Source organism: Bubalus kerabau, chromosome 5 (genome assembly GCF_029407905.1).
Source record: "Bubalus kerabau isolate K-KA32 ecotype Philippines breed swamp buffalo chromosome 5, PCC_UOA_SB_1v2, whole genome shotgun sequence".
NCBI lineage: Eukaryota > Metazoa > Chordata > Mammalia > Artiodactyla > Bovidae > Bubalus > Bubalus kerabau.
Window position 1 is genome coordinate 10061427 of NC_073628.1, and position 21749 is coordinate 10083175.

At 51.6% G+C, this 21749-nt stretch overlaps 5 protein-coding genes across 10 annotated transcripts in view; 2 read left to right on the forward strand and 3 right to left on the reverse strand.

Annotated features, from left to right (window-relative positions):
* Nucleotides 1–1491, forward strand: part of NXF1 (nuclear RNA export factor 1) — a 160259-nt gene extending 158768 nt beyond the window's left edge. For both annotated transcript variants that reach the window (XM_055581005.1, XM_055581006.1), the window contains 4 exons: nucleotides 304–376; nucleotides 685–867; nucleotides 999–1059; nucleotides 1171–1491. In XM_055581005.1, coding sequence (XP_055436980.1) covers nucleotides 304–376; nucleotides 685–867; nucleotides 999–1059; nucleotides 1171–1209 — 356 coding nt within the window. In that variant the 3' untranslated portion in view covers nucleotides 1210–1491. The remainder of the gene's footprint in view (nucleotides 1–303; nucleotides 377–684; nucleotides 868–998; nucleotides 1060–1170) is intronic.
* Nucleotides 1492–1612: 121 nt separating this feature from the next.
* TMEM223 (transmembrane protein 223) lies at nucleotides 1613–2792 on the forward strand. Its single transcript, XM_055581019.1, has 2 exons — nucleotides 1613–1966; nucleotides 2363–2792. Exons 1-2 carry the CDS (start codon nucleotides 1651–1653, stop codon nucleotides 2653–2655), a joined length of 609 nt encoding a protein of 202 aa, XP_055436994.1. The 5' UTR covers nucleotides 1613–1650; the 3' UTR covers nucleotides 2656–2792.
* TMEM179B (transmembrane protein 179B) lies at nucleotides 2274–5190 on the reverse strand. Of its 2 annotated transcripts, XM_055581017.1 has the most exons (5): nucleotides 4966–5190; nucleotides 3933–4120; nucleotides 3718–3849; nucleotides 3469–3547; nucleotides 2274–3226 (listed from the first exon to the last, which is right to left on the reverse strand). In XM_055581017.1, exons 1-5 carry the CDS (start codon nucleotides 5059–5061, stop codon nucleotides 3065–3067), a joined length of 657 nt encoding a protein of 218 aa, XP_055436992.1. In that variant the 5' UTR covers nucleotides 5062–5190; the 3' UTR covers nucleotides 2274–3064. The 2 variants fall into 2 exon arrangements, with proteins under 2 accessions (XP_055436992.1, XP_055436993.1); XM_055581018.1 differs by lacking the exon at nucleotides 3933–4120 and having other exon boundaries at nucleotides 4934–5061.
* Nucleotides 5191–5196: 6 nt separating this feature from the next.
* On the reverse strand, nucleotides 5197–16303 carry TAF6L (TATA-box binding protein associated factor 6 like). Of its 4 annotated transcripts, none has more exons than XM_055581002.1 (12): nucleotides 15079–16303; nucleotides 14289–14345; nucleotides 12196–12355; nucleotides 11776–11862; nucleotides 10959–11109; nucleotides 10781–10831; nucleotides 10126–10220; nucleotides 8794–8868; nucleotides 8433–8653; nucleotides 8001–8133; nucleotides 6074–6202; nucleotides 5197–5967 (listed from the first exon to the last, which is right to left on the reverse strand). In XM_055581002.1, the coding sequence occupies exons 2-12, from the start codon at nucleotides 14294–14296 to the stop codon at nucleotides 5197–5199; spliced, it is 1881 nt and encodes a 626-aa protein (XP_055436977.1). In that variant the 5' UTR covers nucleotides 14297–14345; nucleotides 15079–16303. The 4 variants fall into 4 exon arrangements, with proteins under 4 accessions (XP_055436977.1, XP_055436976.1, XP_055436978.1 ...); XM_055581001.1 differs by having other exon boundaries at nucleotides 14289–14348; XM_055581003.1 differs by lacking the exon at nucleotides 15079–16303 and adding an exon at nucleotides 14875–15064.
* Nucleotides 16304–18070: 1767 nt separating this feature from the next.
* POLR2G (RNA polymerase II subunit G) lies at nucleotides 18071–21413 on the reverse strand. Its single transcript, XM_055581020.1, has 8 exons — nucleotides 21262–21413; nucleotides 21020–21129; nucleotides 19647–19806; nucleotides 19065–19115; nucleotides 18893–18958; nucleotides 18718–18789; nucleotides 18493–18526; nucleotides 18071–18287 (listed from the first exon to the last, which is right to left on the reverse strand). Exons 1-8 carry the CDS (start codon nucleotides 21271–21273, stop codon nucleotides 18274–18276), a joined length of 519 nt encoding a protein of 172 aa, XP_055436995.1. The 5' UTR covers nucleotides 21274–21413; the 3' UTR covers nucleotides 18071–18273.
* Between the last annotated feature and the right edge of the window lie 336 nt (nucleotides 21414–21749).

Here is a 21749-nt window from a genome sequence, read left to right on the forward strand (position 1 = left end):
AGAAAGGGATTCATAATAGGCATCTCATTATGTGTTTGGGGAGTAAGTGAAGTGATTTATAAAGTGCCTGTCACAGGGCCTGGCCCACAGATACAAATAAATAACCAGTGGGATAAAAGTGTTACTATTGTCCTCTCTAACCTCTGACACTCCTCCCTGCTCTGCTCATCTGCGCACACATAATTACCCGTTTGGCCTGCTTAGGGTTCTCTGTATCAAATCAGACTATGATTTTTGAGAAGCTGTTAGAAAACATAAAACATGAATGACTCTGATGGGTCATCACCATTGTTATCATTGTAGTGGATGGAAAGTCTCGGGACTCCTTGCGAGCCTTTACCCGGACGTTCGTCGCTGTTCCTGCCAGCAATTCAGGGTGAGTATCTGACTTACCATGTTGGATCCCAGTCCCAATGCATGGCTGCCACTGTGGAAAAGTGGTTTAACAATATTCACTTCCTAAGTCTGTTGTAAAGGTAAATGAGGGTTGGGGAAGAATGTATAATTGCAGTCTGTTTGGTAGATAATCACATATGTGGAGTCCATGGGAAAAAGGGGGTAAATGATAAAGGAATCTTGTGGGTATCGAAAGACTCTGAGTGTCAAGCGAGAATAGGAATGATGTTGGGAGGATGAGGTTATCTTCTGTCTGTCCAGCAGTCTAAGGTGCTTTTTGTCTCCAAGGTTGTGCATCGTCAACGATGAGCTGTTTGTGCGGAATGCCAGTGCTGATGAGATCCAGAGAGCCTTTGCCATGCCTGCACCCACACCTTCCTCCAGCCCAGTGCCCACCCTCTCCCCAGAGCAGCAGGAAATGCTGCAGGCATTCTCTACCCAGTCTGGCATGAACCTTGAGTGGTCCCAGAAGTGAGTACTGAGCATGTGTAGGAAATGGGGTAAACTGAGGTAGTGCTGGTGGTGAAAAATAAGTGCCCCTAAAATTTTTAAAGCCCATCCTTGTAGTTCTAATGGAGGTGCCTGTTCTTCCCCTACTCCAGGTGCCTCCAGGACAACAACTGGGACTACACCAGGTCTGCCCAGGCCTTTACTCACCTCAAGGTAAGATTTGAAAACAGGTGGCAAAGAGAGCTCCAGGCCTTCAAGAGGGTCAGGGAGGCTCGGGGCATGGCATGGGCCACCTGGCTCTGCTGACCTGTTTATTTCTTTAAGGCCAAGGGTGAGATCCCAGAAGTGGCATTCATGAAGTGATCCATAGTCGTGCCCCAGAAGACCCCTGTAAATAGCCCCTGGATGTACTGATGTCTCCTCTCCGGCCCGAGGCCGCCCTGTGACTGTGACCGAGGAGGGAGGGCTGCTGGATCCTTCTCCTCACCTGCCTTCTGGAAGCCTCCAGAAGATTGAGCCTCCCTGGTGCCAGGAAGCCAAAGCTTACTTTGTAGAACTGACACTAAAATACCCGAAGGACTTAGGTGCTTTGTGTACTTAACCCCAGGATCCTCCCTACTTTTTAAGATAAAGAATGGTATTGTATTTGGTGTCCAGCTGAGTTATTTTAGCCTTACCATTCACAAGCGTGGGCGGGACCGAGGGATGGGCCCCGCCCGCCTCGCCTGGGGCTGAAGGACTCCGGGGGTGGGGCGGGGCAAGCTGGCAGGAAGTCCCGCCCCGGAAACGGCTCCGCGCAGCGCCATGGCGGCGCCCGGGCGGAGGTGGTCTGTGCTGCTGTTCCGAGCGCTGCAGTCACTGTCCGCGCGCCGAGCCCTGCATGATACGGCTCGGCCACGGGATGTGCTGCTCTTCGAGCACGAACGGGGCCGCTTCTTCGCCGTCCTCGGGCTGTTCTGCGCTGGCCAGGGCGTCTTCTGGGCTTCCCTGGCCATTGCCTCCTTGGCCCGACCCCCAACCCCGGTTCGTCCAACAGACGCCAAGTCCCCAGACCATGGCCGCTTGGACCTGCGCTCTACACTCTGGCGCTACGGCCTTGCCGTCGGCTGCGGCGCAATCGGTAAGGTGTGGGCTAGCTTCCCAGCTTGATCGAAGAGGGTGGGCACAATCCTCTCTGTTCGGGCAAGAGTAAGGGGCTCCCAACCCTCCCGGATGAGCAGTAGGTAGGAGCGCGGTACACTAGAGTTGGAAGTCCCTGAGCGCCAAGCCCTTTACAGGCTCAAGCTGCCGTCTGTCTCTTATTTTGTGACCTTGAGCAAGTTAATACCCTTACTCTGGATCCTGTTTTAAACTGGGGATGGGTATCTATTAAGGCTGTTGGGAGGAATGACTAATACATAACCAGGGTATAAGAGGAACACAGTAAATGTTATCATAATTATTTTTATTCGGGGGGCACTGAAAGGGTTGCTGCTTAGCTTTCCAGCGAAAACCCAAATCTTTGCTTTTCCTACAGGTTCCCTGGTACTTGGTGCTGGTCTTCTCTTTTCCCTCCGCTCTGTGCGCTCAGTGATGCTACGGGCTGGAGGGAAGCAAGTGACCCTCACCACTCATGCCCCCTTTGGTTGGGGTGCCCATTTTACGGTTCCCTTAAACCAGGTATCTTGCATGGCCCACCGGGGAGAAGTCCCTGCCATGTTGCCTCTGAAAGTCAAAGGCCGACGCTTCTACTTCCTGTTGGACAAAGCTGGACACTTCCCCAACACGAAACTTTTTGACAACACTGTGGGTGCCTACCGTAGCTTGTGAAGAAGCAACCTCAGGTCACTAAGGTTCAGAATAAAAAACCTTATGGATGGGGTGACAACCAGGGTCACACAGGTGGCCCAGAATTCATTAACAGCAAATAAAAGAACAGTTGTCCCAAGGGCAGCTACCTGCCCGTACCTCTTGAGTTTTTTGACCCATATCTTGACCTTCACTCCTTACTCTTATCCACCCTACCTACAGTGCTTTACACTAAGAACTCAGTACTGAGATGAGGAAAGAAAGTAATATAATACTGGTACAAAAACAGCTGTAGGAAGAGAGGTGTCATCATGGTTCCCTCCTGGAGGGAAAACTAAGGCTCCCCACATAATCAAAGCCATGTTGGGGCAAGAGGATTACAGGCACTTGGGCATGGAGTCTGGCTGCAGAAGTACTCTTTGGTTAGTCTTCAGGAATGGGAAAGGCGTGGCCCAACAAGAGCACCTGTCTCAGAGCTCCACTCAGGGTCCCCCCTCTGCAGAGGGCGGGATGGGGTGGCTTCAGACTTCCACTGCACAACCTGGAGCACCAAGACCACACACCACAATACCAGATTCACCCAAGAAGAAGTCTGTGGGAGACAGGACAGGAATGTGAGGACTGGGCCCATCTTGAATCCAGTTCCACCCACATACCACTCAGCTGTGCACTGTCAGGCTATCAAGCCTTTAGCTCCTCAGCCCCTCACCGGTGGATCAAGCTCAGAGTACACTGGTGAGCCCTCTTAAAACTACAGATGATATTATACGATTCGTTACACGAATCTGTGTATCCCTCAGTCTCTACCCAGCCTTTCATATCCCAGGACCTCACTTCAGCATTATGTAGGTTGGAGTAAAACTGCACAGCGGTTCCAGGGGGTATCCATGAAGTTTTCTGGGCATCAGAGCAGCTGTGAGGTCAAAGAGACAGTCGTGAGAAAGGGGAGATATACCCTAAATAGCCTTTCACTCCAGTGCCCTTTTGAGATGAGCATTGACGGGGATGTAAAAAGTGCAGTATGGGATACTCTGCAGAAGGAAGGTAGACAGCCCCAGCCAGACTCCCTCCCTTTCCCATTACCTAGTCATGTTCAGGGAGATGATGGATTTGCACAGGGAACTCGTGCCAAATCGAAGGATACAGGCACACACTAAGACCAGGAAGATGGCTATAGCTGAGGTGGCCAGTGCAAAGCGGAGCCCGATAGGGCCTCTAGGAGGAGGGAGAGAATATCCCTTGTGGTTCAAGTGGGACACCTCCCACCTCAACCCCTGACCCTCAGAGCCGGCAGTCACCTGTGGGAGCCCTCGATGCAGCTGGTGTAGACCCAGAAGAACAGAAGCAGCAGACAGTAGAGGGCCAGGAGGCCTGAGGCCCCCGCCACAAAGGAGCAGAGGGATGGGGCCGTGGGTCGGGACAAGACCAGAGAGGAGCCGTTCAGGGCGGCCACGCCATACAGAGGACAGCTGCCCCTGAAGGAGCCCTGTGGAGAGAAGTTGTTGAGTTCTAGATTTCAGGCTAGTACCTCTGAATGCAAGTTCATGGCAGGTGTTGGGGATAATCTAGACCAGGACCACCCTAAGGAGTTTTTTGTGTATTACTGTCAGTTCCTGTTTCTGGGCCAGTAGATGAGTGGGTCTGGTGGGGAAATGAAATCTGCAGAGGCCAGAAGGATGAGGAAATCGGCAGTCGTTATAAAATACAATTAGCTTCAGAGATGCCTCACAAGTTCTGGTCTCCCCTTGTACAGAAATTCTAAAGTAGAACCAAAACTTACCTAACCTTCGGCCATCTCCGATGTTTTCTAACCTATAAAATAGGTATAATAGTGCCTACTTACAGGGGTCAAACGAGCCTGTTTATTAACATGATTGCCTGGCTAAACACTCAGCTAAACTATTCGCTTCTGCTACATCACTGGTTTGCCATATGACACACTGCGTTGCAACCATTTAGTAGTTTGCTCATTTCTACTACACTATGTTTTCTTTGAGTGGCTCAGCACAATAGTGTCTGATTTAAAGGGGCCTGGTCCAACTTGTTTTACAGCCAGGATGAGGTTATGCAGCAGGAATTACCCGGCGGGGCTATATCTGCTGTTAGACACCCCCAGGGACTCGTTCCTTTTGCGAGGTAATAATCTGTGAGCAGATGTATCGATAGAGCGTCATTAGCGCCGATGCATCTCAGCCGGCGACCGGCCTCACCTGGGCGACTAGCTCCGAGGAGCTGCGCGCCGGGCCGGACAGCAGCAGCCTCTCCGGTTCAGGGTGTACCTGCTCCCCGCTTACCCAACCTGACGGCCGGCCCCGTACCGCAACCGCACACCTGGGTCCGGGTCAGCGCCGCGGCCGCCACGGCTCCGCATAAGAAGGCGGTAGCGAAGAACGCGAGTTCGACGCGCTGCAACCAGGGCAGCGCCATGACTTCCCCAACACCAGAAAGCGCCGCCGCAGGAGCCAACTAACCAAGCCCTGCCTCATCCGGCGCGACCCACGAGCGCGGAAACGTCATTTCCGGGCGCGGGATTTATTTACAGAGGCGAAGGCGAGAGCCGTGTCAAAGCGGCAAGTACAGCGAGTAGTCCGAGAGCGCCCAGCGGCGGGCCGGACGGCCGGTGCGGCCGATCATGGGCAGCTTCTGCACGTAACGGGAGGCCGGGCTGGGCCCGTACGGCGCGGGGAAGGCTGTCTGGAAGAGGCGCCCGCGGCATCGCCTCCCTGCTTGTCGCCCAGCGATGATGAAACGGAAGTAAGGGGCACCGCGCAGGGCGAAACGGCTCTTCTGGAAGACGTCGCGGGTGCCAGTGCCTGGGCCCTGCTGCCGGGGTGCTCCCCGCGCCCGGTGCACGCGGGGCAGCGGTCTGCTCTCAGAGGCGGCGGGCGCAGAGGCTGACGGGGGACCGCCGCCCCGGGGGCTCTCGTCGCCCTGCGGGCTGACCATGGCGTTGGCTGTCAGCTGCGGCATCTTCCGCACCGAGTCCGGGGCGGTCGCCGGTTCCTTCTTGTCCCCGGGCGGCCGCGGGGCCGTGGGCGCTGGTTGACCCGTGCCAAAGCGAGTGGCCAAGCTGTCACCGAAGAAGGCGTAGAGCTCCCGGTAGATGTCCGCCAGGGTCACCGAAGGGGAAGGATCCTCTGGCCCCACGCCTCCAAGAGCCATTGGGAGACCAGACCCAAAACCTGGCTCTGCGCTGCCCCCGGAGGGAGACTCCTGCAGGAGAAGGCTGTCCCAGGGCAGGTCGTCAGAGCGCTGGCACCCCCTGCTGCCTGGCCCACCCTTGTTAGGCTCTGCTGCCTGGGCCTTCATCTTCAGCAGTCGCTCTACGGCCACCTGTAAGAGCAGAGGGACTAGGATACAAGGAACCTGGGCCTAGTGTTCTAAAGTAAGCCAGCTGAACTGATGCAGGAAGGAGAGGCTGGGAAGGGCTGGCACTCACCAGAATGGCTCCATAGACTTTGTGCCCATCTGCTTTAACCTGGGCATTCGATACTGAATAATCGTCGAGCACAGCCTGCAGATTTGTCCAGTAAGTGGACAGATGTGGGTACAGGACTCTCTCTACTGCCTGGATGGGAGGAAAGAATGCAGTGAGTGCCTCTTTTGCTCATTGCTTACCAAGTACCATTTCCTCTTAGTAGATAAATCTGCTTTTATCTCTGGTTCTCGACAGGGCTGAATCCTAAATTCCCTGCTTGGGGGAATATTCAGCCAGCATTTATTTGGAACCTCCTGAATGCCCAAGCCTTAATTAAGCAATGGGAATAAAGATCAGATACAAAGACAGACAAACAATATAAAGTGACCCCACGATCACTGATGTGCTGAGGGCTGAAGGGTGTAAGTAATGCCCCTTGCTAACTGAGAAATTTAGCTGCCAACTGCTACATTCCAAGTACCATCCTGGCTTACATGTAAACTGGAACTCAATTCAAACCACTTGCACAAAAACAAACAACAGCTCAGAGACCTGGACTCTAATTATGTAATTTTAAATCCTGTGATTAATTTGGGGGAAAGCAATTAAGACTTCAAGTTCCTAGAAAAATATAACTTAATATTGACTCAAGAAATCTGAAAACTCAAATAATTCTGTAACTATTAGTTAAAAATACAACCACAAAACAGCACGCCAGAATTTACAAAGTCAGCCTACAGACATTCAAGGAACAGAATGTCTCAATAAAACATAATTAAACAAAAATATAAAGTATAAAAAATACTTCCTCTCCACCTTATTCTATAAAACCACTATAACCCTGATACTAAAACCATATGAATAGAGTACATGATTGATTTCATTCATAAATACAGATAAATCATTTAAATCGAACTGTATATAAAAAATATATTCCAATAAAAGTTTTGCATTTTTTTAAAGACTATACCATTACTAAAGTGAGTTTATCCTAGAAATGTAAAGATAGTTTACTATTAGAAAATCTGTATGGGGAATTCCTGGTGGTCCAATGGTTAGGACTCAGCACTTTCACTGCTGGGGCAGGGGTTCAATCCCCTGGTTGGGAATTAAGATCCCACAAGCTGTGTGACACAGCCAAAAAAAAAGAAAACCTATATATACAATTAACAACATTAACAGATAAAACAGGAAAACCTTAGAATCAATTAAAAAGATACAGAAAGTGCATTTGATAAAATTAACATGAATTAATAATTAAGAATATAATTCCCCTAACCTGAGAAAGGTATCTACAAACACACGAAGTAAACGTCAGCCTAAATAGGACAGGTTATTGTTAGTACTTTCTTTTTAAAATTGGAAATGAGTCAAGGATGCCCAATATCAACATATTTAAAATGATATTAGTGGTCCTAGCAATAAAAAATTACTAGGTTTGGGAATTCTCTGGTGGTCCAGTGGTTAGGACCCTGCACTTTCACAGCCAAGGGCTCAGGTTCCAACCCTGATTGGGGAACTAAGATCCCACAAGCCATGTGGGATGCCAAAAAAGGAAAAGGAATTTAAAAAAATAAGGCACTAGGTTTAAAAAAGACAAAGCTATCATTATTTGTACATGGTATGATTACCTTAAAAGCCCAAAATAATCTAGTTAAAAATGATAGTTTAATGAAGTAGCTGAATCAATACATGAATCAGTTATGTTTCTATACACCAATAAGAAATACCATGAAAAGACATTGCAACAGTATCAAAGCATAGCAAGAATCTAGCAGTAAACAAGTTATTTTGAGGTTCTCTTCAGGGAAAATTACAGAAGGATCCTGAAAGACAGTGAAAAACGTAAAAAATGGAGAAAGAGGACACATTCATGGACAAGAAAGATTATTTTTCTAACTATAAACGGGAGCTCTTATAGTTCTGTGAGAAAAGCCAGGGTCCTCACCTTCCAGCCAAGAGCGTGCAGGCCCACCACAGCCCCGTAGTGAGAGCAGAGAGGCCTCACAGGATCCGCCAAGACTTTCTGCAGGGAGAGCAGGATCTGCTGATAGAGGCCACTTACAAGGTCCCCATAAGTCCTGTGGGAGCAACACTGAGTCAGGGCAACGAGGCAGAGCACACAGGAAGCTGCACGTGCACGGCACACCAGGTAGGGAACAAGGCTGCCGAGCCCGGGCCTGAGGGCTGATAGGCCAAACCCCTGGCGTCTGTACCCCGTTTATAAAACCCCAAGCACAACAACCTGGAAGATCAGAGGGAAGACACTCCCAGCCTCTCAACCTGTGGCCTTAAAGCCAGAGTTTCACCCCACCTCCCACCCCAAGCCACAGCTCTGCCACAGTCCCGCCCTTGATCAGCGCTAGGCCCAGGTGGCTACCAGAAGATGTGGCTCAGTAGGAGGGCAGCGCCATCCCGCAGCGTCCAGTGGTCATTCAGCGGGTTGATGGAGGCAGCCAGTGGCTCCAGGACACAGTAGAGGACGCTGCCCACCAGGGAGCGGACATAGGGCACCAGGCAGAGGTGTGGGTTCCGAACCAGGCTCCGTGCCACTTGCAAGAGCCGGTGCAGCTGCTCCAGGTCGTGGCTTACAGATTTCACCTGTTGGGAGAAGGCGGCTGCTTGGGGGGACATGAAGGTGCAGAGAGCCTGCTAGTCTGGTGGCGCCTGCCGTGAGCCCTACAGCCTGTGGCATCATCGCCTCCCCACAGATCCGCTCCTGGCGCAGCCTGGTCACTTACCCCGCTGACCACGTACACAAAGTATGGCAGGAGCGCTGCAATCTTGGAGTTGGTCTGCAGGTCGTGGAGAGCAATCTGAAACAGAAGGGGCCACGCTGCCCTGGTCCACCCACCCCAAGTATAAACTGATACCTCTTTAAAGGAAAACTTGGCACCTATGTATTATTAACATTTTAAATGTTCATACTTTGACTCAGCAATGCCACTTCTACAAATTTAACCCACTATAAACAAAACCCACTCACACACATATCCACACATAACACTGTCTATAATAATAAAAAGCTGAATATAACCTAAGCCTGGCATTCATGCAGTCGCAAAGAGTCGGACATGACTGAGTGACTGAACTGAACTGAATATAACCTAAATGTCCAACATATTTTCAACTGAATAAAGCAGTTATTCTAAAACCAGATATTTAGTTTAATACCACTTCAATTGACAGCAGACTATGACAGTTTATACATAGGAAAAAAATGTGACTGGGTGGTTCTACACAATTTCTACTTTGTATGTCTTACAGTACTTCTGTAATAAGCATATGCTGGTATTACTTTTATAAGCAGAAAAAAATAAGAGTCAATGAGTAAGACCATCTTAGCCTGAACCTCCACCACCTGTGCCCTCCCAGCTCCTCTGGCACTGTGAAAGCAGAGAACAGCTCAAGAGGAAGGAGCCCAGCTCCCAGGCCCAGGCCCAGCCACATGCACTGTGTCTGAGGACGAGCAGCAGACTTCCTAAGGCAGGAGAGTGCAGTAACAACAGCCTCTGCAAGGGAAATAAGAGCAGCATCCAGACATGGAAGATGTAAACCCCTCAAACAGAGGGGCCACGTGGCCAAGACCACCAAACCAGCCCTCCTCTGCCTCTGGCGGAAGAGGCCTGGCACAGGCAGTGTCCAGCGGGGCCCCGTGGGCCCTAGAGGGCTGGTATGATGTCTGACTGGCACCCTCACCAGGCTCCCTCTACTTCCTCTCAAGGCCAGACAGATGAAAGGTGCAAGGTGGATGCCCCACATGGCTCCAGGTCAACAGACACCCCAAAGAAAGGGCTCTGGATTACGGTGTAGGGGCACTGACCACCTGTGCCGTCCCCACACTCCACAGGACCCTGCAGAGCTGCCCATTCCCTAAGGAACAGGGTTCCTACTGGGGCAGGAAGGGAAGCAGTGCTGGAGAAGGGCCAGCTGCAGAGCACCACGCCCCCCCACCAAGAGCAGCTTCCACCCAGATCAGCCAGCCTGCAGAGAACAGGAAGCAGGCCTCTGAAGGAATTCCATGGGGATCTGAGAGTTGAACTTTATGCTTCAATTCAGGCCCGCTTGCTCACTTTCATCAGCTGTGGATCATCCCCCAGCACAGCCCGAGTCACTTGCTGGTAGTACTTGAGAAGGTCATCGGTCAGGGAAGACACAGCACTAGGCACTGTGAGAGGGTGGGCAGAAGGTGGTCAGGGTGCAGCCCAGCCCTCTCCCAGCCTCCCTGCCTGCTCCCCGCCCCCAACAACCCCCATCGCCATAAGGAGCCCGTTCAGACAGGACTCTCGGAACACAGAGCCACCAGCCTCTCTGAGCAGCCTGCTCACCCTGTCCTTGCAAGCTCTCCACAGCCCAGCTCCGCATGCTGCCTCCCACCTGTGTTCTGCCCAGCAGACTCCTGCTTAGTCCCCAAGGTCCAAGTTCATAAGCCTCAGGCTCTGTAAGCTCCATTCAGCAGACCCTGGAAGTGTGACACCTCAGGGACCCCAGAAAGCTGCTCAAACTTCTGCGCTAACATCCAACACGGCGTCATGATTGGTTACAGGCCTGGGATCCCATCTCCAACTCTGAGGCCTCTGGGCAGGGATCAGTGCCCACTCAGGACTGGCACCAGGCAGGCACCAGAAAATACTTGTCAGATGAGGCCTCAGAGGGGTAGCGGCACCACCCTCAATCCTACAGGAGGAAAGTCCAAGCAGAGGGCCCGTTCCCCGTACTACCCATTACCTGATCCTTGAGGGGCCAAGTTCCCTTTGCCGTCTAGGTAGGAGACGTGAACTAGAACCAGAGCAGAGAAACGGGTCAGCCCGGGATTCTGCCCCTTGCCCCATCCACCCACCAGGCCATCACCATTCCTCCGACAACCCAGCTCCTGTCCCTGCCCCGTGGAGGACCCCCCGGTCACCTCTCAGGGCCGTCTCAGCACAGCCTTTGGGGATGTTGGTGGCCAGGGCCAGCTCCACCAGGTTCACCTCTCGGTCCTCGGGGAAGTAGAGCTCACCCTCCCTGGCAGGGCGCAGGGGCAGCACCTCCTGAGATCCATAACCGCACACGGCCTGAGTGAAGAGAGGATTGGGGAGCAGGCTGAATCTGGGGAGGTAAGTGGAGCGCTACCGGCCAGGGCCCAGAGCCTATGTTTTCGGGGAGTCCAGAGGCCCTGAGCAGAGGGGGATGCCTGGGACTCCAGGCTTTTCACTGGGAACTTGGCTGCAGCACCAGTGCTCAGAGTCAAGGAGTAGAACGTGGTCCCTCCTCACGGAGCGGCATGGACCCTGAACCCCACCCTCAGGCTGCTGATCCTCCTCACAGAGACCAGCTCTGAAAACGCTCCTCTCTTCTAAATGTGATCTTCTTCCCTGGACCCCCTGCCCAGGAACGACCATGCAGGATGTTCTGACACCCACGCCCGTGCTCAGGCTGCTCCCTCACCCAGAATGGCCTCTTCTCCTTGCAACTGAGTCTAATCCCAGCCTCCTTTGCAGGTTCAGCTCAAGCGCCAGCTCTTCCAAGAAGCCTTCCCTAGCCTCTGGGCCTCCGTGGCCACCTCTGCCTCTCTGAACGCCTGGCCCTGGGGGTCTGGGCGCGACACCTGTGCTGCGGTGGCTGTGACCTTCCCTCGTGTGTGCGTTGGGCCTTCACGTCTCACTGTGTGGCCAGCCCTGAGTCGGGCATGTAGGCAGGCTCGTGCCAGCTGAGCCCTCTGCAGCCTGTGCCCAACTCACCTCCACACTGCTCCATCGGAGCGCCCTGTTGAAATCCTCGACGGTCAGCTTCCGCCGTTTGGTGTGTTTCATGAATTGAGAGCTATTCTGCGAGGGAAGGAACAGAGTCAGGGGACAGGGAGCGGGGGTGGCAAACAACTCCCAATGTCACATGCCCTCTCTGTGACTCAGTTTCTCACGTGGGGGATGTGACGATGAACCCGTCTGGCCTGCCCAGCGGGGCTGTGGTGAGGGGCACGAGAGGATGCTCAGCAGGCGCCTGGTTCGCTGGAAGCCTAGCTGCCTAGGAGGAGGCGCTGGAGAGGACAGGGACTGCCTCCGCTGTATTCAGAGCACGAAGGAGGGGCCTGACAGATACTAGCTGAATAAACCCCTGGGGGAGAGGGCAGTCCCAGGGAGGGACAAGGAGGGGGAGTGTACCTGGGTGGCCTCTCTGAGTCGGTAGCACACATCCTCTGCAAGCAGGGCCGCCACCTCATCGCTCAGCTCCAGGCCTGTGCTCTCTGCCATGAGCCGGACGGACTCCCGAGGGATCTCCACGAACCGGCGCTCTTCTCGCTCCGACATGGCCCCGATGGAGCTGGGGGTGGGAAGGGAGGTGGGAAAGGGCAGCCCAGTCTCCCTCTGAGCCCAGGAGCCTGACTGAAGGCCCTCCAAACCAATCTTGTTGCTCTTGTTCCAGAATCCTTGAACCAGGAACCTCATCTGAGTGTCCAGGTGAGGAAACTAAGGCTCAGAGCAAGAAACAGACTTGAGCTGGGTCAGAGGGCAGACGGCAGTGATAGCAGACAGCAGTGATGTCTGAGAAAGTGCCTGGCCTTCGGATGCACAGAACTGGGTCCCAGCCCTGCTCCACCACTTTCAGTGCAAACCAGGCTGAGACTTTCCTCAGTCTGAGGTCTGGTAAAATAGTGGCAATAACCCCTGCCCTCCCTAACACATAGGGTTGCTATGAGGATGAGATGAGATGATGTAGGAGGAACTCAAGGGCCAGAACGCTACACAAATGGAAGACGTTACAATCGTTAATTATAAACAAAAACTTTTGTCTTCTTCTGGATCTGTGCAACAGCCACCAGTACTAAATACTGATGAAAAGACTACTTTTACCCTGAGAGTTCCTTGCTCAAAGTCTTCAATAGTTTTCCAGGACTCATAAAAGTAAAGTCCCAACTCTCTGGCTCAACATAATGGGATTGGTCCTGAATCCGCAGAGCTCATTGAGCTGATCCATCCTCCCAGGAAGGCCACCTCGTGGCTTCCAGCCTACCCTGTACCTCACCGCTGGCGCTCAGGCTGGCCCACCCTCCTTCTATTCCAAGCCCCCATGCCCTCCTCTTTCCTAAGGCAGATCCAGTCTGTCCTTTGAGGTCTTCCTGCCCCTATGCCATCTGGGACGGTCAGGCTTTCAGTAGTTGGGCTTTTTGCCCATGTCTAGTCTTCCCCAATGTGGCTGAGAGGCTTAGAGCAGAAACCTGCTCTTCTGTTCACAGGATATGGCAGAATAAGAACCAAAAAAAACAGCAGCTGGTGACTGACTCCAACAACACACGCCACACTTAGAAGGCTGGCCCACATGGGCCAAAGTGAGACAATACCACCACAGCAGCGAGGTCCCAGTTTCAGTGACCCGCCCAGGTTCTGCCCCAGCACTCCTCTCTGACAAGGCCCAGTGGGTCACCAGTGACCTCCAGGTCCCTAAATCCAGTGGGTACCCTACCTGGCCTCCCTGCAGCATTTCTCCCAACGGCTCCTCATTGCCTTTAGAATAAAACAAACCTGTGCCATGGCTCCAAGGCCCCACATGTGTGCCTACATCTCCAAACATCTCTTTCCACCCTTGCTTATGTTCTGCATTCCTGTAGCCTGTTTCCTCATAAACACCTTATTTCAGGATGTTCACACACTGTTTCCTGGATTTAGAACGCTCTCCTCCTCTACCCCAACCCCTTTGTCCAGTGAACTCCTAGGCCTTCCTTCAGATCTCAGTCTCAAATGTCGCTTGCTGGGGGCTTCCCCGGTGAGTCAGTGGTAAAAAATCCGCCTGCCAATGCAGGAGACATGGGTGTGATCCCTGGTCCGCGAAGACTCTACATGCTGCAGAGCAACTAAGCCTGTGCACCACAACTACAGAGCCTGAGATCTAGGGCCCACAAGCCTCAGCTACCAAAGCCCGTGAGCCCTAGAGCCTGTGCTCTGCCACAAGAGAAGCCACCGTAATGAGATGCCCATGCACCACAACTAGAGAGTAGCTGCTGCTTGCCACACTAAAGAAAAGCCCATGCAGCAAGGAAGACCCAACACAGTCAAATAAATAAATGACTAATTTTAAAATTTAAAAGAAAAGTCACTTGCTCAGAGAAGTCTTTTCAGACCCTCACCGTGTGCCATGACTTTATTTTCAAAGCAGTTATCAGTTTGTAATTATATACCTGTGCAACTTTTTGATTAACATCTACCTCCCCAGTAGACTGTAAGCTCCATGCTGGCAAGGATCATGCCTTTTTGCTCACCTTTGCATCCCCAGCGTCAGGCACGGTGTCTGCACATAACACACCCTCAGTAAACACCTGCTGAAAAAATGAGCGCACAATCGCTATTTTTGTCAGTATATACTATGCCTGAAGCTTTGAGCTACGTGCTTTATGTGGCTTACACCTCATTTTGTCTGGATTAACAATGAGAGAGGTATTAAGTAAACATTGTGTCTATTTCACAGCCAAGGAAATCAGAGCTGAGTGGTTAAATGTTAAATGATTTTCCCAAGATCATCTGGCCAGCACTACCTAGGTAAGGGAGCAAGAACTCAACTCTCATTCTAATCATGAGGAGCGGCGGACTGTGTGGGGAACACGGCCTGGATTCCCAGTCCAGAGACCTGGCGTTGGAGACCCGCCAATGGCTATGTTAACCTTCTTTCTCCACCTGTAAAGTAGGAGCAGCAAGTCCTGCCCGCGGAAGGCGCCAAGGAAGTTTCCCTATTACGTGCCCACATTACACCCCCCAAAGTCTGGCTCTGACCAAGGTCTCCAGTTCCTCAACCCTCCTCTCCACATCCTCAGCCACTAGCCACACCGGTAAGGAGGCGTGGGAACTGACCTCCGCCGGCCTCCGTGAAGCACATCCTCCCACCCGGCCGCGCTTCATTCCAGCTCGAGAGGTGGGGGGGCAGGGAGGAGGAGGTCAGAGGTTACCGAACTTGGGTCACGTGGTCGGCGAAGGGGGCGGGCCCCCAGCGGAGCGGGCGCCCAGGCTGGTTAGCGGGCAACCTGCAGCGGGACGGCTCTGTGAGGGCTTGCTCACCTGATGGCTCAGGGACGGCGAAGGCGGCTACCAAGAGGGCGGTGGCGGTGACTGCGGCGGCGGTAGCTGCGGCGATGACCCCTCTCACCCTGCTCGTACTAATTCCCTCTCTCGGCAATCAGGCCCCACCCTCCACGAACACAGCCAATCGGTGAGCGTCTTCAGGAATTCCTGCCCACAAAGAAGCTGCCCACTACTCGATTGGCCACCGTGATGGCTCTGTAGAAGGCTCGGTCACGTCAGAGATCACGTAATATGGAAGACTCGCGCCTCTTAAAGCAACAGCGCTTCGGTGTTTTGTGGGGTGTGTAATGGTTCAGTCTACGTTTTAATAAACATGTTCTCGAGGAAACCATCTCCATTCCTTTGTCTACTCCTGAGTTTCAGAGCACTTGCATTTACGCGAGTCTTTGACGCTTTAGACTTTGGCGTCTGCCTTAGTTTTGCTGGCTGCTTGGTGGGGCTCAACTTAACTCTCCAACATCACCTGCCACTTCCCCTTCCCCAAGGTTGAACCGGAATCTCAGTAGGCATTTCTGCTGGCAGAAGGGTCTTCTGACTGGGCTAAACACACCACGTGCGAGCTCCAGACTCCAGGGCTCTGCCCGATTCGGGCACCCTAGCTCGTATCCTCCCCATTTCTGTCCTGTAAGCCCTCACCTACCTCACAGACTTCCTTGACCATTTTACACTGACACACTTCTCTGAACCTGGGCAGTTCTCAGTTGAAAAGCAGTGAGCTTAGTGAGTAAAGGGTATTTGGAGTCATAGCAAAAGGAGTTCAAACTTTGATACTGCTTTTGGGCAAATTACCTAACCACATTTACGTATCTACAAAATGGAGTAAGAATACCCATCTCACAAGGTTACTGTAGATTAAGAGACAATGTAGATTGAGCTTTGGTAGTGAACTTTCACTCACACATCACGAGGCAAACAGTGAATTAATCATTTTATGTTCATCCAAGATGGGACCATTTGCAATGAGCTGTTTATTAAAGGAGCTTTCTGCACGGGAGCATGAATGTACACAACCTCACCCTTCCCCCCTCTCAGGGTTGGATGCTGCTGCCTCTAGAAAGGAAGATCCTGAGACGGGAGGAGCCCGAGCCCAGAAAGCCAGGTGGATGTGACTGGGGTTGCCATAACAACACTACCTAAGGAGACTGACACCCTGCTGAGACTCCTCCAGTCATACTCAGAATGACATATGATGTAATCTCAGGACTGTGCTTGGTCCCTAGAGTGTCTTGCCCACTTATGCATGAAAGGAAGAGGGGGTTCCTCTGAAGTTCTGAGTCTGAGATCAGATCTCCTGGCTATTGGCAGGCCTCCTTGCAAAGGTGTTATTGGTAGGGACAGCCTTTGGTAACCTTGGCAGCATGAGACAATGAAGAGAGGAAGGCCCGGAGGCCTGCAGGACGCAGTGAAGCACCATCCAAGCTGTCTGGGGCTGATTTGCCTCCAGCTTGAGTCAAGGCAGGGGCCAGGGAAAGGAGTAAATCACCTGGCCACAGCTGGGAGAAAGGTGGCTCCCTCTCACTCCCCAGCTACCCAATGCCTGGCAAGAAGAGTTATGATGGTTTTACACTATTAAAAAAAAAAAACAGCTCCACTACTCACTAGCTTTATGACCTTAAGCATGTTAGTTCATCTATTTTATCATCTGTCAAGTGGGATTGACAAAACATTACACTGAACTGTTGAGAAAATTCAATAATGTATGTAAAGGATTGAATACTCCTGTCGCATTGAATACTCCAGGCGCATACTCCTGTCACTATTAAGCCTGTGATCTCTTTAAGAGGTTGTAACTTCCTGAGAATTCCCTGATGATCCAGTGGTTAAGACTTCACACTTGAGGATTTCACTGGTGGTCCACTGGCTAAGACTCTGCACTCCCTATGCAGTGGGTACAGGTTCAATCCCTGGTCAGGGAACTAGATTCCACATGGTGCAATTAAGACCCAGTACAGCCAAATAAATTAATTTTTTGTTTAAAAGACACCACATCACACTTTCATTGCTGACAGCTCAGGTTAAATCCCTGGTTGGAGAAGACGGCCACTTGCACATACGATCTCTGACACAGAGCAGCAACGCTCTGACATACCATCCAAAGAGGGTTGTATGACCATATTACAATAAGGAAACATAAGGTCACCAGCTAGGACTAAAACCCAGTTCTGTATCAACCCAAATACTGTGTTTTCTACTACACAGCTCTGCTTCTTAAGGAAGTCAAGGAAAGCTTAAGAAAACAAAAAATGACTGAGATTTGATAGATTACTAGGAAACAAGCAGACAGGTTTGGAAAAGGCATTCCAAGTTAGGCAAATAGTATTGCCAAGACATAGCATCGAGGGAGGGTGGTGTGTTTGTTCAATCTTCTTATTTTGCATATTTTTGTTGTGTTATCCCAATGAGATTATGAGCCCTTGCATATGTTCAGTTAGTATGTTAACTGATTAGTAAACAAAGGCTATTGTTTATGTGCCCATCCTAAGGACTGGGACCCCACAATCTGTATCATTACTGTTCTATTATTCACCTCCCCCAACCCTGCTGTCTCCTCTTCCCCCTCCCCAGCTACAATCTTGGTTATTTTAAAAGCTGAGAAGAGGGCAAATTCTCTGAAACTAGACTGGGGCCCTAGACTAGAGTAGCTCTAACAATACAACCATTTGCTGAAAACCAAAGACCACAACAAACTCTGGGAGACAGTGAAGGACAGGGAAGCCTGGCAAGCAGCAGTCCATGGGGTTGCAAAGAGTCGGACATGACTAAGCGACTGTACAACAACAACCCAACAGTACAGCCTTACCTTCAGTGAGGTCAACTTGAGACCTTGGCAAGAGGGTCAGTCAGATCCCCTGGTGGCTGAGGCTAGTTAAGGCATCAGGCCTAGAAAAGAGGGGCTAGCAAGCCACCAGCCCTCCAGCCTTTTTACAAAATGAGTTGCTCTTACCAAAGAAAGGAGATGACACTTCCATGAAAATCAAGGACCTTTTATGGTTAGAACACACAGTCAAAAATCTGAGAGTAGCTGCTAAGCCACAGGAAGAGCCAGGTGTCTTCTGAGGGCAAGGAACCCTCCTTGCCTCCCTGACAGCAGCCAGACTGGGCCTCTGGACAACATGGGAGTGTGACAGTCACACCTCCTAGATAGGAACCAAACAAGGTAGGTCCTGGTGCTCAGCTCACAAGCCCTGCCGAGAACAGAAAAAGCACAGTGGTTAAACCCAGAGCTTGGGACAGCCCTAACCATGCCCTTCTCATTCCAGGGGGCAAGTGTCCTTGGTCTTCCAAGCAGACAACATGAGAGTTTCTTTCATCAGTGGCTCAGGCATTAAATTCCCTATTCACCTCCTGTGCCCACACACCCCTCCTCCAGACAACAACCCTGGCACTCACCGAGGTAATCATCCATCAGGGAGCCGATAGCAAACTGCAGGAGGAAAGGGGAAATGGAAATGAAGCCAAAGCAAGCAGAGAGCTCTCCTCTAACCCTCAGCCCCAGGGCTTCTGCCGACCCATCTCTTCTTCCTGGCAGAAGAGCACAAAATCCCCAGGAACTCTGAGTAGGAAGAATGCAACAGCTCGGCCTGGTATGAGCACGGAGGCAGTCAGGAGACTCACAATGTCATTCTTGTCCACACGGGTCCCCACAATCTTCAAGCGGATCTCATCGTCCTGCTGAATCACAATGTCCTGGGGAGGAGGGAACAGTACATTCAGAAACCCCCAGGCCAATACCCTCCCTCGGAGTGGCTCATTCCCTTGGCCCTCTCACCAACTTCTTCTGCCCACTCACCTCATCCATCGTTTTGTAACACGGTGGGTTGGAGTTAGGATCAAATTCCATCTCTGATGGGATGGACTGAAAGGAAGGTCAAACTGGGTAAGAGCACTTGAAAAGGATGCTTCAGTAGATTCTCATGAGTACAGGTCTCCTCCTTAGACCCACCCAGCATGCCTAGACTTACGTGTCGAGAGATGAAGCAGGACATGGGCCCAATTTCTGTGAAGAGTCCAACCTAGAAGGGAAAAGAGAGACCTTGCTTTTTCTTTTGTCCCCCAAAGTCTCCTAAGCCTCCCATCTTTATCTGGTTCCTAACAATATTCTTCTTGTTTTTAAACCACTGTGAAGTTTGTTGTGTGTTTGTTTTTCCAAGCTTTCATTTTAAGCTAAGGGAGTGTAGTGGTAAACAGCTGAGACCTAGAACTTGTCATTCTGGGCTTTGAACACTTGTTGGACACATGACTGTGGCCAGCAGACTCAACTTCTCCAAGCTTCAGCATGGAGATAAAAGCACTCATTTTAGAGTCATTCAGAGGCTTTGCACACCACCTGGCCCACAATGGAGGCTACTACTGTTTTGACTCACTATTGACTTACATGCCCCTGAGTGAGGCAGGGCAAGATTACCATACTATTTGACAGGTGAGGAAACTTGAAGCATAGAGAAGTAATTTGACCAAAGACACAGAATTTGACCAAAGTGGGACCCATCCCAGATCTTCTAAGAGAGGGACCTTCCCACTACCTCCCCTGTGGATGGTCTTACCTTGTTGACCTGAGTGACCACCGCATCCACGACCTCCCCTTTAAAGGGCCGGAAAACAATGGCCTTGTACTTAACTGGATAAAGGACAAAGCCTCGGCCTGGCTGGATCACACCAGCACCGATATTGTCGATGGTAGTGACGGCAATTACAAAGCCATACCTGCAAGGAGGCAGAGAAACTGAAAGGCACTGTGTGTGGAAGAGCCTCTGAAACCATCTGCCACGGCAGGGCTTCCCTGGTGGTCCAATGGTTAAGAAGTCCCCTGCCAATTCAGGGGACGCAAGTTCAATCCCTGGTCCGGGAAGATTCCACACGCCACAGAACAGCTAAGCCAGTGTGCTACAACTACTAAGCCCAAGCCCTAGAGCCCGTGTGCCTCAACAAGAGAAGCTACCACAATGAGAAGCCCACACACGGCAACTGAGCCCCGCTTGCTGCAACTACAGAAAGCCCGTGCAGCAACGAAGACCCAGTGAGGCCAGGAAAAAAAATACAAAACATCTACTGCAAGAGTCACTGACCCTGGAGGTAAAGGGGGAGCATAAAGTGGGAGTCGTTGGCTCCCTGGCCCCAGGAGAGCTTAATGATCAAGAGAGAAGACAGGACAATCAGCAGCAGCTATAATGCCAAACGCTGCTCTCATAATTTCACAGTGTCCAAAAGAGCTGCAGTCCTTAATCTCAATCTTGGTGATGTCTCAGAATCACCTGGGAGAAACTTATTAAAACGCCTGTTCCTGGGCTGGTCCCCAGTCTTGATGCTGTAGGGATGAGATAAGGCTCAGGAACCTGTATGTTCAAAGAACACCTCAGCTTACTCTGATGCTGGATACCTGAGTACTCTATAGCCCTGCTCCTCCCCCTTCATTTACTTCACCATGTGCGGAGCTCCTCAGTGCAGAGCCCAGAAACGGTCAAGTCTCAGTCCTCTACCTTCCTCCCGCTAACTCTCAATCTGCCTTATCCTGCCCATTCATTCAACAAACTTTTAGTGAGGCCCAAGATGTACCATGCCAGGTCTCCGGGTATGAGGGATAAAGAAAAACCACCTCCACAAGGGCTGACCTCATTTTGTCTTTTTCACTGCATTGTTCCCAGGGCCCACTACAGGGCCCTGGCACACAGCTGGAGCTTCAGAAATGTTTGCTGAGTTAATGACAAATGTTGGCTGAACAAAGGAAGTTCTGTTATGGAGCTTCCCAGAGAGCACAGTAGGAACCCAAAGCAGGAAGCAGCTAACTGCCTGGGAGGGTGAGAGGGCTTGCCAGGGTAGGTAGCAGAAGCTTTCACGGTGTGTAGGCGCTGGGAAGGGGGTGCAGGCACAGAAAGCCGTGTGCGCAGTGCTTAAGCGGCAGGGAGGGTGCGACACTCACTTGCCGGTGCAGGTCCCCTCCACCTCGGTGAAGAGCTTTTGTTTCACCGTGTTGAGCAGGTTAGGGCCGAAGTATCGCGGGTGCAGAAGAATCTCGTGCTCCAGGGAGATCTGTGGGGGAAATGGAATGGATTCGGGCAAGGAGCGGGAGGAATATGAGGCGAGAAGCCGCCCCTAGTCCCGGCCTTCTGCTTCGCTCCTCCTCTTGACCCTGCCCTCGCCGCCACCCCGTGCCCTGCTCACGTGGTAAAACATCTTCCCGGAGGAGGCTGAACAGGAGCCGGGTCTACGGCTTCACGAGCAGCAGAGCCTACTCACCGACCGGAAATACAGCAACTTCTCCAACCCCGTTTCCGGGCCTGCCCCGAAAAGTGGGCGGGACTCACAGCCTCCGCGGGGTCCCATTGGGCTTCGCTGTAGTGGGCGGGGAAACCCATGAGGCTCCTCCCCTCCGTACAGCAGTCATAGCGCCCAGCTCCCTTGAGCATTAACAGTATCTCGCATAGATTAGATGCTTAGCAAATACCTTTAAAAGGAATTAATTAATGAGAGATCGCATAAATAAAGCGCTTTAGTAGAGTCTATTTATTCTGCAAAGAGTTGAAGACTGCTTTCACATCATAAGCATAGTAAGAAGCTATCCTTATCTCAATTAATCTATACAGCAACCCTACCCGACAGGCTTTGTTATTACTTTCATTTACAAATAAGACCCCAGGCTCAGAAGGGTG

Excerpts from the sequence above, each read along its gene's own strand:
- TMEM223 (XM_055581019.1), top strand. The coding sequence starts at position 1,651 with ATGGCGGCGCCCGGGCGGAGGTGGTCTGTGCTGCTGTTCCGAGCGCTG. Across the intron at positions 1,967-2,362 it reads CGTCGGCTGCGGCGCAATCG|GTTCCCTGGTACTTGGTGCT; the intron begins GTAAGGTGTGGG and ends CTTTTCCTACAG.
- TMEM179B (XM_055581017.1), bottom strand. The coding sequence starts at position 5,061 with ATGGCGCTGCCCTGGTTGCAGCGCGTCGAACTCGCGTTCTTCGCTACC. Across the intron at positions 4,121-4,965 it reads CGGCGCTGACCCGGACCCAG|GGCTCCTTCAGGGGCAGCTG; the intron begins GTGTGCGGTTGC and ends TTCTCTCCACAG. Across the intron at positions 3,548-3,717 it reads ATCTCCCTGAACATGACTAG|CTGCTCTGATGCCCAGAAAA; the intron begins GTAATGGGAAAG and ends TTGACCTCACAG.
- TAF6L (XM_055581002.1), bottom strand. Across the intron at positions 11,863-12,195 it reads GACTCAGAGAGGCCACCCAG|AATAGCTCTCAATTCATGAA; the intron begins GTACACTCCCCC and ends CTTCCCTCGCAG. Across the intron at positions 8,654-8,793 it reads TTGTGTACGTGGTCAGCGGG|GTGAAATCTGTAAGCCACGA; the intron begins GTAAGTGACCAG and ends TTCTCCCAACAG.
- POLR2G (XM_055581020.1), bottom strand. Across the intron at positions 19,807-21,019 it reads GAGGGGACCTGCACCGGCAA|GTATGGCTTTGTAATTGCCG; the intron begins GTGAGTGTCGCA and ends GCCTCCTTGCAG. Across the intron at positions 19,116-19,646 it reads TGGTCACTCAGGTCAACAAG|GTTGGACTCTTCACAGAAAT; the intron begins GTAAGACCATCC and ends TTTCCCTTCTAG.